This window comes from Mercenaria mercenaria, chromosome 15 (genome assembly GCF_021730395.1).
Source record: "Mercenaria mercenaria strain notata chromosome 15, MADL_Memer_1, whole genome shotgun sequence".
In the NCBI taxonomy this organism is placed as follows: Eukaryota; Metazoa; Mollusca; class Bivalvia; order Venerida; family Veneridae; genus Mercenaria; species Mercenaria mercenaria.
In genome coordinates, this window is record NC_069375.1 from 68,585,537 (window position 1) to 68,605,953 (window position 20,417).

Here is a 20,417-nt window from a genome sequence, read left to right on the forward strand (position 1 = left end):
AAAAAGAAATGGGCCTAAAGGCTTAAGTCATGATTGACCACTGGTCAGAAGTCTGAAATATATATACACACTGGCTGCCCCTCTGATCAGTGGACACCTGGCTTAAGACACCAAGTTGCCTGTATCCCCTGGCTGGCTGCTTAAGACAGGTTAGAGTGTATTACAGACATTGCATAAGTAGTTAAACTCTTCACAATGGTCAAGTTTACACTTTTGTTTACAAATTTGTATAAGTTTGTTCAGGTTTTTTTTTACTCCACAACTATAACTGAACTGTGTAAAAAGTGGAGAAAAAAAGTTTTGTCACAAAAGCAGGAGACATTATTTTGATATTAATGATATCTGAAGTAAGAAAGATTAGTTCTTTCAAAAGAAAAAAAATATATATCTATACATTTTGCACCTGCCAAATCATATATTTCATCTATGCCTAGCAGCAGTCAATTAGTAATGGGTTATTGTTTTTGTTGTTTTTGAAAATTTGTTCTGTTTGGATGTTTTCTTTGGATTGGGAATGTTTTGCTTGAAACTGGGAAAATGGAGCCTTATTTACACATTTGAACAGGCCCATATTCAGCCTCATGGAAAAGATTAAAACAAACCCTGTGGGATCTTCATCTGCCTGTGATTGTGCAGGCATGACCTTCAACCCCCCCCCCCCCCACACACACCCCCCTCAGAAAAACAAAACAAAAAAAAACAGTCATGAATTTCACCTGTATGCTCTGTAATTACTAATTAATGTTAACAACAGACAACTGGTACTTAAATAGCAAAGCACTTAACCCTTAGCCTGCTAAATTTCTAAAATGGACTGGTCCATCATTCAATTTGGGCAGTACCACTTATTATTCAAAGAGGTGTTTACTGAAAATTTACTGACTGAATAGCGAACAGTGCAGACCATGATCAGCCTGCACTTGGTCTGCACTGGTCGCAAAGGCAGAAGCACTTGCCGCCAGCAGGCTAAAGGTTAATTTTACTTGTTACAAATCAAGTGTTCCTGACCAGGTCAGGGACTTAATGGCATTTTTATCACCAGCATGTTTTATCTGAGCCTCTCTTCTCATTCCTGAGGTTCTTTTCTCTCATGCACTCTTCCCTTTCAGTATCTAGATTTTTAACCCTTTCAGCAGCTATATTATTCAGTCCAGTTTTGACTTGGAACTGTTTCAACCTAAGTATCCAAGGCACAATATTTCACCAACAGTTTAACTCAGAAATTTAAACTTTGACTTTTTATTTCTTTTTGATTTTTTTCAAATATAATGAGTTCAGTGTTCCTGTAACTAGAAAATGTCTAGTAATATTCAACATAAATACATAATGGTAATTGGACTTTCTACAGACTTAAACCATTGATGAATATGGGTTTATGTGTTAAATAACAAGTCTATTGCATCTTCAGGTAGATGTTGTTCTGATAAAGAATTCATTCTTACACTTTCATAATTATAACTGCCTTCCAAAGTTTGCATCAATTTTAACGTCTGTGCTAGAGATTTGAGATGAGGTAGCAAGAAAAACTTCTTATACAAAGGTCTGTCAGAAAATGTGGGAAATTCATTTTCAGCTTCATTCATTTGCTCCAGTACTTGTAATATACAAGGTCCTGCATCTGTTGTGTCTGGGTTTTTGCATTTGTCATGATGATAAATCATCATGGTTTTTATCTGGTAAGATGTATATGCCTTTTCACTATGCCTTTTGAATAAGTACTCACCCAACAGTTCTCCATCACCATGTCCGTTTATAAGAAACTTTAAGATCCTGTACACTTTCACATGTTTCTTTGACAAAACATTCCTGATAAAGTTTACCTCAGTCTCAGTAAATGATGTATTGCCATCGACTGTTAAATAGTTTTCAGCTCTCAAGACCTTGTTACAGAATGTTTTTGGCTTGACACATTTTCTTACATACTCAGCATAGCCAGCTTGATCATTTTCATCTACTTGTATTTGGAAGGCAGGAACAAGATCAACATAAATATATATATCTTCTCCTGAACCATTGTTGTAAATGAACTGTAATTTAGATGCTGGACCATGTTTTCGTACATACTCGTCCAGATAAATTTCTCTCCCTCTAGATTTACTTGTTCTAAATTGAGACACATATTTTAAGGACTCTTTGTTACGAGATATAACAGTCCGATAGTGGTATGAGCAGCTTCTTCAAGAGTGAATAATTGTCTCTGTCTTGAACAAAAAAGAAGAAAGATAAAAATCAAACTCATCTGGAAAATTGTTCTTTGTTCCTTCATAAAAGCTTCCCACTTTAATGATGGGACTTCTCGTAGATTTTATGTTTACATAGTCCTTTGGTTTATATTCTATCCGAGTCCTGAAATAAACTTCACACGAAGATCTCTGAATCTGTTCAATTTTCTTGCAGCACCCGTTTGGAAACCTTCGTTCACATTCTAAAGAATAATTTTCTAGTACTAGATGAACTATCTTCTTAACAAGAGTTTCTATACCTTTCTGAATAAACTCAATTTTGTTTTGCGTTGCTTTGAGAACACATTCCTTTTCATATACATCATGTAAATATAATTCTAGATTATCTGTTCTCTGGTCATTGTGCTTTTCTGTGTCAAGATTTTGCCAAAAGGCCCTTGCCATCATAAACTGAGGAACTGAACCATTGTCTCAAGTCCTGTAGATGTTTTACCCAACTTTTCATCATGCATTACCCATCTTGTTGTCATGCATCACCCGTCTTGCTTCCTGATGATTAGCACTGAAATTTAAATGAAAATCTTTCAGGGTTATGTAAGTATAGTGATTGTGAGAGCTAATAAACTTTGCCGAGGCTATGTTTTCTGCAGAAACTGTTTGCAGTGATTACCATACATGTGATAAGTTCAGAATCCCAAAACTGGAGGTTTGCCATTTTTCAGCTGGAGTTGGGGTCTCAAAACTGGAGGTTTTTTATCGACATAAATTAAGCGCGCGGACACATAAATTAGAGGCAAAATTCAACATTTTTGGCCACACAATAATGTATATAAGTCTACACCAGAAGAAACAATCCTCATAACTCTTGATTTGAATTTTGACAGAGTTATGCCACTTTTTAACTTCATTTTTTTGTTAAAGTTTTATATTATATAATGTCTAATATCTCTGTTAAATTCAAAGCTATTGACTATTATGCCCCTTTTACTGGCAAAGCTTTAATTCAGAGTCAGTCACTGATGCTATCTTACAGAAGCTCCCTCTTGTTCTAACTTTAAATTTTCTTAACAGATTTGTAGAAACAAAGTCTCAATTTAGGTCTGAAATGAAGGTAAACATGCATTTACATTATTCTACTCGAGGACTAAAAAACAAACGAGGCTCTAAACTGGTCTGAACACAACTCATAAATAATTATTATGTAAATTCCTTACCCCACCCACTTTCGTATTAAAATACTGATGATTTTGACATGAAAAATAGAAAACAGAAATGCATCAACATGTATCAACCCTTACCAAAATAATGTAGATTGATGTTATCAAATAAATGAGTGTGTGTTTTCATCCAATTTTCAATGAAATATGTCCGATTTAGTAGCAAATTAATTTGGTAAACATTGGAAGAAAATGGCGTAACTCCATAAGGGGAAATAACACTCATGTTCTAAAAATAGTAATGGGTTGGTTTTTCCAATAATCATTTATGTGATTTTATTACCGAGCAAAATTTTTTTTGAATCAGTTGGGAATTATTTCTTATGACTGGGAGTTTTTCGCTTCAAATTGGTAAAAAATGGAGCTTAATTGGCATTGAGAATGGGCAGATATTCGGCCCCGTGAGACAGGTGGAAAAGGCCCTGCTTGTCTAATCCCTTATCAAAACAAACAATAATTCACCTGTGAAAAACAACTCTTTACATGTGTGTCAAACATGTATAATACACAACAGTCGGTGACACTTTGATTTACTGTGTAAACATGTTTGGCACTCCTCGGTAATTATCAACCCAGTCATAATACTGATTTTTTTTTTTTTTTTTTTTTTTTTTGAAAAGCGGGAGAAATATGGTTTTGGTCGGGAGACGGGAGGCAATGTGAAAAAATCGGGAATTTGACCCTCCCGCGCGGGAGATCACATGTATGGTGATTACCTCCCCTAGTTCTTTTCATGCAATGATTATCTCCTCTAGTGGAACATAAATCACTGTCACTACAAAATTTTATATCATTAATTTGTGATACTGAGGAAGATTAAATAAGTCCACACAATTTACCCTTTCAGTCAAGTTAACTCAATGTAAGTCCATAATAGTTGACATGTACATGCTCATTTTACCTACAACATTCATTATTAGCTGGACTATTCAAAGAATAGGTATAGCTAATTGACTCACTCATGCGTCAGCATCTGCCTCTGCGTTGGCATCCCAAGTTGGTTAAGTTTTTGTATGTTAGCTGCTCTCTCAGTAACCACTCATGGGAATGGAATGAAACTTCACACACTTCTTCACTGTCATAAACTGAGTTACATTGCACAGGTTCCATAACTCTATTTTGTTTTTTACAAAATTATGTCCCTTGTTTGGTTAAGGTTTTATGTTTAAGCTGGTATCTCAGTACCCACTAACGGGAATGAATTGGAAGCATCACACACTTGTTCACTGTCATAATCTGACATGCATTGCACAGGTTTTATAACTCTATTTTGCAGTTTTACATAATTATGCTCCTGTTTTGACTTACAGTTTTTGGTTAAGTTTTTATATATACAAAATTATGCCCCTTGTTTGACTTTTGGTTAAGGTTTTATGTTTAAGCTGGTATCTCAGTACCCACTAACGGGAATGAATTGGAAGCATCACACACTTGTTCACTGTCATGATCTCACATGCATTGCACAGGTTACATAACTCTTCTTTGCACTGTTACAAAATCATGTCCGTTTTTAGCTCATAGTGACAGGGTGAGCTTTTTTGATCGCATTTTGTCAGTCGTCCGTCCGTTCACAATTTCTTGTTAACACGATAGAGACCACATTTTGCAGTCAACTTTAATCAGTGTTGCACAAAACTTGTATTGGCATAATATCTCGGTTTCTTTCGAAAACTGGCCAGATCCCATTATGGGTTTCAGAGTTATGACCCCTGAAAGGGCCAAAATTTGCTATTTTTGGCTTGTGAACACAATAGAGACCACAGTTTGCAATCAACTTTAATCAAACTTGCACACAACTTGTATTGGCATTATATCTTGGTTCCTTTCGAAAAAAGGCCAGATTGGTAAAATTTTCTAGTTTGGCCCTTTCAGCCATATAGAGGGGTCATTTATGCTTTGATTTGATACAAACTTGCACAGAATGATTAACATGATGATTTCTAGGCCTGGATCAAAACTGGGTCATTTCCGGTCAAAAACTTGGTCATCAGGTCAAATCAAAGGAAAAGCTTGTTAATAACCTAGAGGCCACATTTTTGACCCTGTCTTCATGAAACTTGGTCAAAATGTTTATCTTGATGATTCGTAAGTTCAAAACTGGGTCATATGGGGTCAAAAAATAGGTCATCCGGTCAAATCAAAGGAAAAGCTTGTTAACACTTTTGTTCATTTGATGTGGATGAAATTTGGTCAGAATGTTTGTGTGCATAAAATACCAAAAGAATTTTTATCTGTGTCATATAGGGTCAAAAACTAGGTCACCAGGTCAAATCAAAGAATAAGCTTGTTAACACTCAAGAGGCCACACTTTTTGGTCCAATCTTAATAAAACCTGGTCAGAATATTTGTCTCCATGAAATCACTAGGTAAAACATGTTTACACTGTTATTGCTTGTTACTCAGATGAGCGACATAGGGCCTCTTGTTTGATTTAGCAGTTTTTGGTTAAGTATTTGTATGTAAGCTGGTATCTCAGTACCCACTAATGGAATGGATTGAAACTTCACACAATTGTCCATTGTCATGAACTAATATGCATTTTACAGGTTCCATAACCCTCTTTTGCAATTTTACGAAATGATTCCCATTTTTCAACTTTTATTTTCATTCAACTGACAAGGCTGTTGAGCTATCCTCCGGCAGCTCTTGTTTCAGATTTTATTTGCATTGTAATGACCTGACATAACTATAATAGAGGTCAAAATGTTAAAAAAAAAAATGTTATATCAGGTCTAATAGGACTAACTCATTGTTAATTCAATCATTCCACCCACTGGCACCAGACATGTTTGGAAATACTTATATAGTACCTTTGTCACACACTTAAGATCATATGTGAAGTAATGCTGATATAGAGCTATATATTATGATACATGTTGTAGTTTGTACCACAGTCAGCCAGCATGGTAAAAAAAAAGCCTGCAGTACTAAGAAGTCTTAAAAATGATAAACAGTTCATAAGTTATGCAAACATTACCTAACTCTTACTCTGCTGAATTTCTATAATGGTTGGGAAACATTTTCCGGACACATTTTCATATTTCGGCTCCATTATTCCCTAAAAAAAATATTTGACATAAATGAAAAACACACTGCACAAACTTCAGATCCTTCCACAGCTGCTGTTGTAATCAGCATCACGTTGTGATGTAAAATATGGGTTCCATGGGGCCTTAAATGGGATCACTAAAAGAAGTTATTTTCCCCGTGAGGTAAACCAGTAGCCGGACTAATATTTTGATGGTGTTTTGCTTTTAATTTGATATCAAAATAAGTAATTAAACTATTTTTATACATTTCTTTATCATTCATCTCTTCAAAAATGTACATGAAACATAACCCGATGTTCAGTAGCAGCTATGAAAGCAAACCGAGGTTGACTAACACAAATTCCTGATAATTCTAATAGATATAGAATTAAATCTGTGCAAAAATTGACAGCCCTGCATTTTATGTAACTATTAGATCTACCTTGAAACTAAAAGTAGCATGTTATCAGCAGACAATCATTATGTAGTTTAATTATTTCTTCCCCACTTGATACCTTGGCAAGTGAGAACTACTGCCATGTGCGATGCTATCTTCATGCCCTGTTAAGACAGAAAGTTGTTTTGTAAACACAGATGAGTTATCATCATAACACCTTACTTTATACAGCCTTGTAAAATAGTGGTTTGTTGTAGACATGAAGAACAAACATCTTAATAATTATCTAGTCGAAACAATTGCATGAATAACAACGAAATAAAGAGGATATTACATGTGTCCGGAAACTGGTTCCCAACCAGTAATGAACTTATCCATCTTTAATTTGGATCCATTAATTGTTTAAAAGGGTGCATTAACTTTATGGTATACAAAAACACAAAGAATATTTTTAGGCCTCATACAAAAATCTGTCAAAAAACAAAATGATTGAATTCTATTTTTTAATGAAACATGCCCAATTTTACATAATTTATTAGGTGTAAAAAAAAGGTTTGTTTCCGGTATCCCGTCCTACCCTAAATTTTGGCACGACCCTAAATGTTTTTATGGCCTTGGACAATATTTTTTTCAACTTTTTAACAAAAAGTTGCAAAACTGCACTTTTTATGCTTTAAACAGTGAAATCAACTTACTGATGCTCCAAAGTCATTAGCCCCTTATTTGCATTCATTTTTTGACAAAAACATAATTTGCGAAAAGTCTCCCTTAATAAAATAAAAAAAAAAAAATCCCCCCCAAAAAAAATTCTAACCTACTTACCCTAATTTTTTTTAGCATGTTACTGGAAACAAAGAATTTTTTAGGCCTTATAAAAATCCAAAAAAAAAAAAAAAAAAAAAATATATATAGATCTATATATATATAGAGATGTAGGAAAACTTTATTCAAAATAAGAAATTTGTTTAAACAGAACATTATAATTTTAAAATGTTTAAAAGAAATGCTAAGTCATGGTGCTGTTTTTAAGCAAAAATGACTTTTGAATGCCATTGTAGCAAAAATTTGCTAAAAATACCAAAAACAGGGTTATTCTTGATCTTCAAAACTATTTTTTTTTTACCATATCCGTGGATTTGTCAATTATAAATGCATTCCATCTGAAAATTAAAAAAAAACATGGCTGAATAAAAAAAAAGCTACCAGATCCGAGTTGTGCCCTTGGCCGACTTTGAGATTACATACTGCTACAGTAATATATGCTAATGCAGCACAAAATGTAGGTCAAGTAAATATTCCATTGGAAATACCTACTTTAACTTTAGCACTTCCTGTTTTGTAATTGCCCCAAAACTTAGTAAGTACCACAATGCTAAATTAAAAGATGTTTTTGTTAGCCTTTGCAAGTAGTTTTTAGTTTATATTGTTTATGTTTATATTGTTTATTCATCTACATACATATATAAAAATTAAAACATCATATATTTCAAATAAAACATCATATCTATATAAGTACATTGCCACTATAAGCAGAGTTATAAAATACAAATTGAATATGAATATCAATACATACAATTGAATCAAAAACCTGTATGTAGAAGAATTAACTAGAAGTGTTTAAAGCTACCTCTATAGGAGAGATCGTGTTTGCTTACAAATTCCTTGTCTTTTCTATTTTTAGCTCACCCGAGCACAAAGTGCTCAAAGGTGAACCTTTGTGATTGCCCTGTGTCCGTCGTCATCCATCGTCAGTCATCGTCAGTCATCCCTCATCAACAATTTGACTGTTAACACTCTAGAGGTTACAATTTTGGCCTAATCTTAATGAAACTTGGTCAGAATGTTACTCTCAATAAAATCTTGGGCGAGTTTGGTATTGGGTAATCTGGGGTCAGATGCTAGGTCACCAAGTCAAGTCAAAGAAAAAACTTGTTAACACTCATGATGCCATATTTATGACTGTATCTTCATGAAACTTGGTCAGAATGTTAATCTTGATGATCTTTAGGTCAGTTTGAATCTGGGTCATGTGGAATGTAACCTACTGGCCTACTGTTTTGTTTTTAGCTCACCAGAGCACAAAGTGCTCAAGGTGAGCTATTGTGACCTGTCATTGTCCGGCGTCGTGCGTCTGTCAACATTTGCCTTGTGAACACTCTAGAGACCACATTTGTGACCCAATCTTAATGAAACATGGTCAGAATGTTTGTCTTGATGATCTCTAGGTCAAATTCGAAACTGGGTCATGTGGGGTCAAAAACTAGGTCAGTAGGTCAAATCATAGGAAAAGCTTGTGAACACTCTAGAGACCACATTTCTGACCCAATCTTTATGAAACTTGGTCAGAATGTTTGTCTTGATAATCTCTAGGTCAAGTTTGAAACTGGGTCATGTGGAGTCATAAACTAGGTCACTAGGTCAGATCAAAGGAAAAGCTTGTGAACACTCTAGAGACCACATTTTTAACCCAATCTTTATGAAACTTGGTCAGAATGTTTGTCTTAATGATCTCTAGGTCAAGTTTGAAACTGGGTCATGTGGGGTCAAAAACTAGGTCAGTAGGTCAGATCAATGGAAAAGCTTGTGAACACTCCAGAGACCACATTTTTGACCTAATCTTTATGAAGCTTGGTCAGAATGTTTGTCTTGATGATCTCTAGGTCAAGTTTGAAACTGGGTCATGTGGGGTCAAAAATTAGGTCAGTAGGTCAGATCAATGGAAAAGCTTGTGAACACTCCAGAGACCACATTTTTGACCTAATCTTTATGAAACTTGGTCAGAGTGTTTGTCTTGATGATCTCTAGGTCAAGTTCGAAACTGGATCATGTGGGGTCAAAAACTAGGTCAGTAGGTCAGATCAATGGAAAAGCTTGTGAACACTCTAGAGACCACATTTTTGACCCAATCTTTATGAAACTTTGTCAGAATGTTTGTCTTGGTGATCTCTAGGTCACGTTCGAAACTGGGTCATGTGGGGTCAAAAACTAGGTCACCTGGTCAAATCATAGGAAAAGCTTGTGAACACTTTAGAGGCCACATTTGTGACTAAGTCTTTATGAAACTGGGTGTGAATGTTTGTCTTCATCATTTCTAGATCAAGTATGAATCTGGGGCATGTGGGGTCAAAAACTAAGTCACTAGGCCAAATCAAAGGAAATTCTTTTCAACACTCTAGAGACCACAATTTAAGTTTGAAACTCATGGGAATTAGTCAGAATGTTTGTTTTGATAATCTATAGGTCAAGTTCGAATCTGGGTCATATGGGGTCAAAAACTAGGTCACCGGTCAAATCAAAGGAAAAGTTTGTGAACACTCTAGAGGCCAGAGTTGTAACCAAATCTTTACAAAATTTAGTCAGAATGTTTGTCTTGATGATCTTTAGGTCAAGTTCAGCTCTTGGTCATGCGGGGTCAAAAACTAGGTCATTAGGCCAGATCAACTCTGGTGAGCGATGTATAGGGCCATCATGGCCCTCTTGTTTAAGATAAAGCTTTGAAATTTGGATGACATTTACAGTTTTGCACATTGACCTTAAAACTGACTTCAATGACCATGAATGTGACATACAGACCTACTTTCTTCAGGTGAGTGATGCAGGGCTTTCAGGGCCCTCTTGTTAAAACTTAAAATAATACAGTGATTGGGTGTTTTTCTAATGGTCTAAACTTTCTTAAAACACAAATTATATTAATATTGTTTTGATTAATGGAAAGCAATTTATTAATTACTTTCAATTGTTATGATCAAGCTTTAAGAGCCTATAGTAATTTACTGTCATTGTTTGATAAAGTGAATTTAGATGTTAAGACCAAACTTCAATTATTCGACACTATGGTAGTTCCAATATTGACATATGGATCCCAGGTTTGGGGTGTGTATAATTTGAAGGATGTTGATAAACTCCACGTGCGCTTTTGTAAATATATATTGGGTGTTAAGAAACAAACCCCAAATAGTGCTGTATATGGGGAACTTGGAAGGTTTCCTTTGTCAATAATATGTAAGTCCAGAGCACTGAAATTCTGGTTTAAAATCATGAAAAATGTAAACTCACCTATCCATACAGTTTATATTGACTTGTGTAATAACGTTAATTCAAATTGTTGGACATCGCGAATACACTCTATAATTGACCACTTAGGATATCATAATGTACGTGTTAATTTTAATGTCGATATACATAAATTTGATATGTTTAAGACACGATTATTCGATCAATACATGCAAGATTGGAATGCATCCGTAAATGAAAGTGCTAAGCTAGATACTTATTGTAACTTTAAAACTACTTTTTGTTTTGAAAGTTATATTGTTAAATTATCAAATGATGAACTTAGAAAATGGTTTACTCGTATAAGACTTAGCTCACACAACTTAGCCATAGAAACTGGTAGATATAACAACATACCAAGGGAAAATAGAATATGTGCTTTGTGTAATAAGAATATGATTGAATCTGAATACCACTTTATGTTATGTTGTACAAAATATCATGATATTAGAAAGAAATATCTAGGTAATGTATCATGGCCTAGTAGACAGAAATACTATTCTTTGATGTCAACTAATAATAAAACTAAACTAGTTAACATAGCCAAATATATAAAAGAAGCTATGAATATACGTATTAATACCCTTGAACAATGAACTGTTTCTGTGATTATTACATGTATATATTGCAAATGAAATGTTTTTGTATTTGTACCTGTCTTTGCCATAATGTATTATGTTTTGTAAATGGCCAAAGGCAATTTTATATTGCTGAATTTTGCCAATAAACTTGTAACATTGTAACATTGTTATTTACTAGCAAAATGGATTAATTTTGAACACTTAACTTACAATGTTTTTCTAAAGGTTTTAAACATCACTACGCCGCTATTAAAATTATATGTCATTAAAAAGGTTTTTCGTTTAAAAAAGATATTTAATTACAAATTAAAAATATGAAAATTGTAAGTATTTAAAAAGCTTTTGAATTTTGAAAATTGATAAATGAGAGACAAAGTAATTAAGAAATAAAAATTCTGATCCCATACAAAAACGATATATTTAAACATTTGTTTTGCCCACCATCAGATAAACAGATGTTAATGCGTGATGTCATGGTGATCTCTCCTATTAATCAGTTATTAAGAGAAAATGCCTTGAAATACTGGTAGTGAACTGAATTTAATAAATGGGTGTTACTGCACTAAATAGGGTATAAATATAAAACAGTAGACTAATTGTTTTTTAAATATCATATATTTATGATTGATGAAAGTGTTTTAGAAGCTTATAAAATGAACAAACACATTACATTTCTAATATATTACAAAATTGTAAAACGCCATACAATTGGAAAATGATCTGTTCAAGAATGACTGAAGAACTTGTACTTGCCAAATGCATGATTATCTCCTTTATAAAATAGATCATTGCAAATAGGAGAACCTTATAAAGCCCAAAACAAAACATTATTACATTCTGCATCTTAATTTCTCCAGTTTAATGTTAAAACAACACAAAATATTAATCTATTCATAGGCAAATTATTCATAGTCTTTAAAACCATACAGCAGGTTAATAGCAGCAACATAAACTATATTCTTGTTGAAGAGCACAAACTTCCGTATTTCTCCTGGCTGAAACAGAGTCCACAAAACATTTTCAGTCTCTGAGCTGAGTTTGATAATAATACTTTATCATTGTGCATTGACTCATTATCTTAGGAATAATTGGTGCATTGACTCATTATCTGAGGAATAATTGCCACATTGACTCATTATCTGAGGAATAATTGCCGCATTGACTCATTATCTGAGGAATAATTGCCGCATTGACTCATTATCTTAGGAATAATTGGTGCATTGACTCATTATCTGAGGAAAAATTGGTGCATTGACTCATTATCTGAGGAATAATTGCCGCATTGACTCATTATCTGAGGAATAATTGCCACATTGACTCATTATCTTACGAAAAATTGGTGCATTGACTCATTATCTGAGGAATAATTGCTGCCTTGACTCATTATCAGAGGAATAATTGGTGCATTGACTCATTATCTGAGGAATAATTGCCACATTGACTCATTATCTGAGGAATAATTGCCACATTGACTCATTATCTTAGGAAAAACTGGTGCATTGACTCATTATCTGAGGAATAATTGCCGCCTTGACTCATTATCAGAGGAATAATTGCTGCATTGACTCATTATCTGAGGAATAATTGCCGCCTTGACTCATTATCTGAGGAATAATTGCCACATTGACTCATTATCTGAGGAAAAATTGCCGCATTGACTCATTATCTGAGGAATAATTGCCACATTGACTCATTATCTTAGGAAAAATTGGTCCATTGACTCATACTGAGGAATAATTGCCACATTGACTCATTATCTTTGGAAAAATTGGTGCATTGACGCAAAATCTGAGGAATAATTGCGGCCTTGACTCATTATCTGAGGAATAATTGCCGCCTTGACTCATTATCTGAGGAATAATTGGTGCAGTGACTCATTATCTGAGGAATAATTGGTGCATTGACTCATTATCTGAGGAATAATTGGTGTGTTGATTCAAAATCTGAAGAATGATTGCCGCATAATGTTTATAATAAAATTTATATTGTTGAATCAGAATATTGCAATAATATGAGCATCCACGCTGACAGGAAGTAGTATTACTGCAACAGCACATATTATAGATCAAGGAATAGAACAAAATGTGAATTTTCTTTACATAACCTTTAGCCTGCCAAAATTTCTAAAATGGACTGGTTTATCATTCAATTTGGGCATTACCATTTATTTTTCGAAGGGGTGTTCATTGAAAATTTACTGACTGAATAGCGAACAGTGCAGACCATGATCAGCCTGCACAGATATGCAGGCTGATCTTGGTCTGCACAGATCCCAAAAGCAGAATCTATTGCTGCCAGCAGGCTAAAGATTAAATAGACGCTGCCAAAGCCCAAAAGTGATAAAGCATTATTTGTTCTGTATTGTCAGGGTATGATCGTGCAATTTTAACTATTACTATATAGCATTATAATGATATTGTTTCTCTTCATTTTCAGGACCATGGTCAGGCAGCCGGCCCCACCTACAGACCGTTGTTGTCACAGTACAGAGAACAACCACTTTCCATGGTTCCGCCAGTACCTGGCATGACCAGTATGGTATGTGTACCTTACTCCCTATCTCCCCATCCTCCAGTTCAATGGTTTTCTGTTAATAATTGTGATAGAAATTAATAGGTTATTAATTTTGCTTGAAGCTTATTATTCAGGAGGTCAGAAGTAGAGGTGAAGGTCCCCTTGTGAATTTTATTGTTGTTTCGGGTTCATAACTATAGAATATTTAGAACTACTGACCCATACATCATTGGATAATTGCAAGTGGGTAGTTGGTGTTGGGACAGGCTCAAGTTCACATTGAAAAATTCAGTTATAACAGTAATAATATAATTGTTGCTGAGTTTTGTAAGATCATGATGTTTGTGAAAAGATTCCTCAGACCAGTCTTATAATCCAATTTTCAAAAATGAAATTAGGAGTTTGCTTTACATTCATTCAAGTTTATTTGCTTATTTATTATTCTGGAATTGATTGAAAATTACACAGCATAGATTTTTATGCCCCCACTTTGGGGGGGGGGGCATATAGATTTGCTCTTGTCCGTCCGTCCGTCCGTCCTTCCGAAAATGTTGTGTCGCGCGTAGCTCTGAAAGTATTTGACGTAGAGTCACAAAACTTTACAGGAATGTTGGTCAGCATGTGTAGTTGTGCACCTGGGGTTTCGCGTTCGGATTCATTCAGTCATGTAGAAGTTATGGCCCCTGACTTTGTAAAAATTGGTCATTTTAATGTTGTGTCGTGCCTAGCTCCAAAAGTATATGACCTAGAGTCACAAAACTTTACAGGCATGTTGGTCAGCATGTGTAGTTGTGCACCTGGGGTTTCGCGTCCGGATTTATTCAGACATGTAGGAGTTATGGCCCCTGACTTAGTAAAAAATTGGTCATTTTAATGTTGTGTCGCGCATAGCTCCAAAAGTATTTGACCTAGAATCACCAAAGTTTACAGGAATGTTGGTCAGCATGTGTAGTTGTGCACCTGGGGTTTCACGTCCAGATTCATGCAGTCATGTAGAAGTTATGGCCCCTGACTTTGTAAAAATTGGTCATGTTAATGTTGTGTCGTGCCTAGCTCCAAAAGTATATGACCTAGAGTCACAAAACTTTACAGGCATGTTGGTCAGCATGTGTAGTTGTGCACCTGGGGTTTCGCGTCCGGATTCATCCAGTCATGTAGGAGTTATGGCCCCTGACTTAGTAAAAAATTGGTCATTTTAATGTTGTGTCGCGCATAGCCCCAAAAGTATTTGACCTAGAATCACCAAAGTTTACAGGAATGTTGGTCAGCATGTGTAGTTGTGCACCTGGGGTTTCGCATCCAGATTCATTCAGTATTGTAGGAGTTCTGGCCCCTGACTAATGTCATGTAGTAGGGGCATCTGTGTCCCATGGACACGTTTCTAGTTCTCACAAATTCTAGAGTTTAAAATATGTCTTGGTAATATATATTGTAAATTTGAATATTTTGCCATCTACTTGAACAAATTGTTACTAACTCAGTTTTTATACCATTTCTAATTCTAGGGTACAAATTATGCCCCACCTGGTTTCGGGAGAAGCATGGGTGTCGGAGTTGGTGTTGGTGTGGGTAGTGGAGGAAGTCCACAAGGTGCTGGATCTCCAGTACAAGGTACTTCACCAGGTGGTACAGACCAGAGAGAGGCTCGCACTCCACCAGGAGGAAGACCAGCAGGGAGGTCACGACCCAGTCAGTCAACACTGAAGCGACATGCCGACAGAGGTAAGTACCAAGCGTGTCTAAACAGTTTGAGATTTTTGTTGAGGATTGCACTGTGGTTTTTTCTTTCAAAGTCTGAGTATCTATAATGGCATGTTTCTGAGTCCATGATCATCAAATTGTTTGTTTCTACAAGTATTTTTCTTACATGAAAATGCAACAGGCAGGGGTGATTTACACAGTCACAAAAATTATTTGATTTTTGCTGAAGTTTGCACTATTTGTTTTTTCAAAGGCTGCAGCGAATGTTGAAAATGACATGTTCTGTATGGAAATGATAATAAAGTAATTTTGGTTCTCACATGTTTTCACACAGAAGTGACAATAACTTTTAGAAGTGACAATAACTTTTAGGGATAGCTGTCAAGCAGTGTTAAATGTAAAAGGGGAAAGAACTCATTTTAACTATAGCATTATGTGTAACTTTTTATCTCCCTTCTAAAGCAAGTTTTTTTATGTATATGGGAACCATATCATGCTGATTTTGGCCTAATAAGACAGAAAATAGTTCCTTTACCTTGAATGGGTCAAATTTTGAATTCTTTGCCAGAGTAAATTCTGTATTTTGTTGGCTAGGCTGGTTGATCTTTAGCAATTCTTGTGATATTGCATTGCATGCACAAGGTGATTGATTTGTTTTGTGTGTTTTGATGGTAACACTTTGTTTTGTTTGTTTTTTGCAACACTTTTAGGTGCTGATGCAGAAGGGGACGGTCACTCTGAGAGGAGTCGGAGTGGACGCAGCAGCCGTAGTCGCCGAAAAGAGAGGGGCAGGGATAGAGAAAGGGGCAGTAATAGGGGTCATGAAAGAGATGGTAGCAGGGATAGGGAGATGGGCAGGGACAGGTCGAGAGAGACCGAGAGGAAGATTGGGTTCGAACCTGTACACAGACCGCAACCCTACCATCCCCAGATGTCCAGTGGACCTGTCAACACTTTCTCAACACCAGAGGGTGCTATTCAGCCAGGAGGCATGGTACCAGCCTCTGCACAAATGGATGGCTACCCAGCAGGCCAGATGACAGGACCTGGAGTTATTGGACCTGCCAGTATGGGGCATTCACAAGTGCCGTTTGGTGCTCCATCCGGTATTGCACCTTCTGCTTACCAGTCTTCAAACCTTTCACCAACAAGAGGTCAGCTGCTTGGCCAGCCATTGGCTCAGTCAGGAATGCCACAGCCTGCTGGACCACAGCCAAGCATTCTGAAACATCCAGGGATTCAGCCTGGGAGCGGTCCCGCTGGCACGGCTCCACAGGGGTACATGATTCCACCAGGGTACACAATACCACCACCTCCAGGTCAATACCAAGGCAGTGGTGCAAGCGTACCTGCTGCTGCACCAAGATATTCAGGGAGCCAGGCACCAGCCTATGGTGCTTCACAAACACAAAGCGTCGGTTCCACTCAAACTCCAGGTCATGCTGGTAATCAGACTGCATTTGCACCTTTACCAACACACCCTCATGGACCTGCAGTGGCACTAGGTCAGACTCCAGGGGTACAGGTTGGGGGTTCAGCTTTTACTGCACCAGCACAAACACTTGCTTATAACTCTGATAGAGTGTTCTTACCTGCCTACCCTACATCTCCAAGTCGACCGGCTGGAAGAGTCTATTACAACAGAGGTGGTGGTGGTGGAGGGGGAGGAGGTGGCGGTCCACCTCTCCCACCGCAGGGCACAGGGTACAGCAGGGATAGGTCGCCAGATCAAAATGTTCGGTTCCTCCCCATGGAGCCACTTGCACAGGGTACACCTATAGCTGGCCACAGTATGCCTCGCACTGGGGGAGCTGGTGTTAACATGCCAAGTCCCATACGTAAGTTAACATTTGGTCTTTCAGTGTCTGAAACTAACCATATATACATAGTATTTTGCAGCACATTTGTCAGTAGAAACACTATTTTGATAAATTATTGATACATTCAATTGACTTTTTAGGGAAGGGCCGATCGCTAATGTTGTAAGAACTTGGGCCCAACCCTTTTGCTTTTCAATATATCGTAAATGTCTTGTCTCTGTATATATACATGTATATATAAGCAATAAAATATGTTTAAACTAATTGACTTTTTATGCCCCTTATGGTGGGCATATTAAATTTGCACTGTCCCTCCATCTGTGCGTGCATCCAGTAAATTCTTGTCCAGGCTGTAACTCTTCATCTGTTTCGTGTCAGGTCCATAACTTTGCCATCCATGAAAGGATTTTGAAATTACTTGGCATAAATGTTCCCTATAATGAGATAAGGTGTCATGCGCAAGACCCAGACCCCTAGCTCCAAGGTCAAGGTCACAGAAGTCAAAGGTGTTTCTTGTCTGGTACATTTATCAAGGGATTTGAAAATAATTTGACACAAATGTTAACCATATTGAGAAGGTGTGCCATGCTTATGACCCAGGCCTCTTAGGTCAAGGTCAAGGTCACAAAATGATATGTGATTTTTTTGCGCATACAACTGTGGCATTCTTGGGCGTACTTCTGAGGCATTTGTCACCAATAGTGACAGCTCTTGTTAGATATAATTTCAGATATGATTGTTATGAATATTTCTAATTTACCTACAACATGTTTATGAACAGATTAAATTTTGAAATAGGAATGTTTTCTTTTCTACAGAGGATTCAAGCATTATTATGTCATACATACATATATTTTTCTTTCTTTACCATAAAGACAGAAATATCAGTAAGGGATATAATTTTTCCTGTCTTTGTTTCTTTCATTTTGTTATCAACATAAATTCATACATAAACAGCTGATAAGGAAAATGGGCATCTAGGTGATGTTATGATTCCATGAACTTTAAATGAGCCACATCATGAGAAAACCAACATAGTGCATTTGCAACCAGCATGGATCCAGACCAGCCTGTGCATCTGTCAGGATCCATGCTGTTCGCTTTCAAAGCCTATTGCAATTAGAGAAACTGTTAGTGAACAGCATGGATCCTGACCAGACTGCGCAGATGCGCAGGCTGGTCTGGATCCATGCTGGTCGCAAATGCACTATGTTGGTTTTCTCATGGTATGGCTCAAATATCATGACTGTATTTAATACTGAGACTTTGCAAACTCTTCGACCAAGAAGAAATTTTGGATAATACAGGATAGGAAGAAAACTAGCTGCAATGTTTTGTTTTTCATTTGCTTTTGTTGTTTGGATGTAAATACTAATTTGGAGAAAGGTGTTTGCTTGTTTTATATAATTCTTTTCTTAAAAATCATTTGTTGATAATTCACAAAGTTAATCCTGAATAGGATGTAAAGACAAACAAACTGGTGCTTTTCTTGGCATGATTTGTTTAGTGTAAAACCAGTAACTCCTTTGGAAGTGTATGAAGTTTATTGTACACTCTAGGTGACTTATAGGCCCAGTGGGCTAGGTGTTATATTATATTATGATCTAAATTTACTATACTGTATAACACATGTCACTTAAATTATTTACTTATTTACTTACTTATTCAATCACTTATTTATATCAATAAAACAGCTTTTAAATCAGTTTTATTGCACATTAACTTTCAAAAGAAGAGACAATCTGCTAATTACTTCACATGGGACTGTATTTGAAAGGTAGACACATGGCTACTTAGGGAACATTAAAAGCTTTTGTTGTACTTAAGTGGCATTGAATTCAATCATTTATTTAGTAGGGCCTTAAAGGTGTTAAAAATAATCTGGATCATCTGGGTTAAACATATGGCCAGACTTAAATACTGTCAAAATTTTACTCTAATTAACATGCCTGTAAAACCTGCTAAAACGTGCCCGATCATGATTTCTGTCATATGACCACTTTACGGCAGGTCTTTAGTTATTGGTTTAACTATTGAATTATTATCCCATAACATTAAACATCAATGAATTGATCTTTATACGGGTACCTGAGTTAATAGATTTGATGTTTATAAAAATGTTTGAATTGCCATAAATGCGTGACGTGAAAGGTTATCTCTACGTACTTCATACTTTATATAGAGTTTACTATACATTTTACTATCAGAGTTCAAAATTTGGCAAGGCGGCAGAATGAAAAATTGTGAAAGATATGTGTGTACTGGCTGATAAATGGATTAATCTATTATGTTTGAATAAGTGCTGATTTTGACTGATTTTCTTTGCCAGGCATTGAGAGTATTAATTCAGACAGGAATTTACAGAATTTTGAAATATTGTAATACTGTATACAGAGTTGATAACATTATATAAGATTTGTTTAGGGGTTAGAATTGATAAATTTTTCAAATTGTAAAAAAAAGGATGGAAATTCAATTATGAATATGTAGTGAATTTGGAAAATATACTGTTTCTCATTCAGTGTGCAAATAAAAGGAAATTTATTATTCAATGTAGTTAAAATAATGAGGTAATTTTTCACATGAATGAATAAGTTAATGAAATATTGATAAGCTGGTAAAACTGAGTTTGTATTTGTGATAAATTGATGGAGTGATAAACAAAAAAATTGGATTAACCAGTTTTGGATATATTATTTTGAGAAGGAAAATTTGTGTGAAAGAATATTAAGAGTGACTTCTAATGCATTAAGGTAAGTTGAGTTGACAGCCATTACTTGAATTGTGGACTGGTTTAATGATTATTGAACTTGCTTTCCTTTCAAGGATAATATTTGTGCTAACAGTCTGGCATATAATTATTTCTATATTTGGAAATTTGTTCATGTATAAAATTGTATTGTGATATGTGAATAAAAAATG

General features: G+C 35.8%; 1 protein-coding gene across 11 annotated transcripts in view; it reads left to right on the forward strand.

Moving 5' to 3' along the window:
• Nucleotides 1–20,417, forward strand: part of LOC123528858 (centriolin-like) — a 145,101-nt gene that overhangs the window by 73,674 nt on the left and 51,010 nt on the right. For 10 of the 11 annotated variants that reach the window (XM_053525539.1, XM_053525538.1, XM_053525542.1 and 7 more), the window contains 3 exons: nucleotides 13,897–13,998; nucleotides 15,480–15,696; nucleotides 16,386–17,513. In XM_053525539.1, the coding sequence (XP_053381514.1) occupies nucleotides 13,897–13,998; nucleotides 15,480–15,696; nucleotides 16,386–17,513 (1,447 nt within the window). The remainder of the gene's footprint in view (nucleotides 1–13,896; nucleotides 13,999–15,479; nucleotides 15,697–16,385; nucleotides 17,514–20,417) is intronic. The other variant, XM_053525548.1, reaches the window with a different exon arrangement.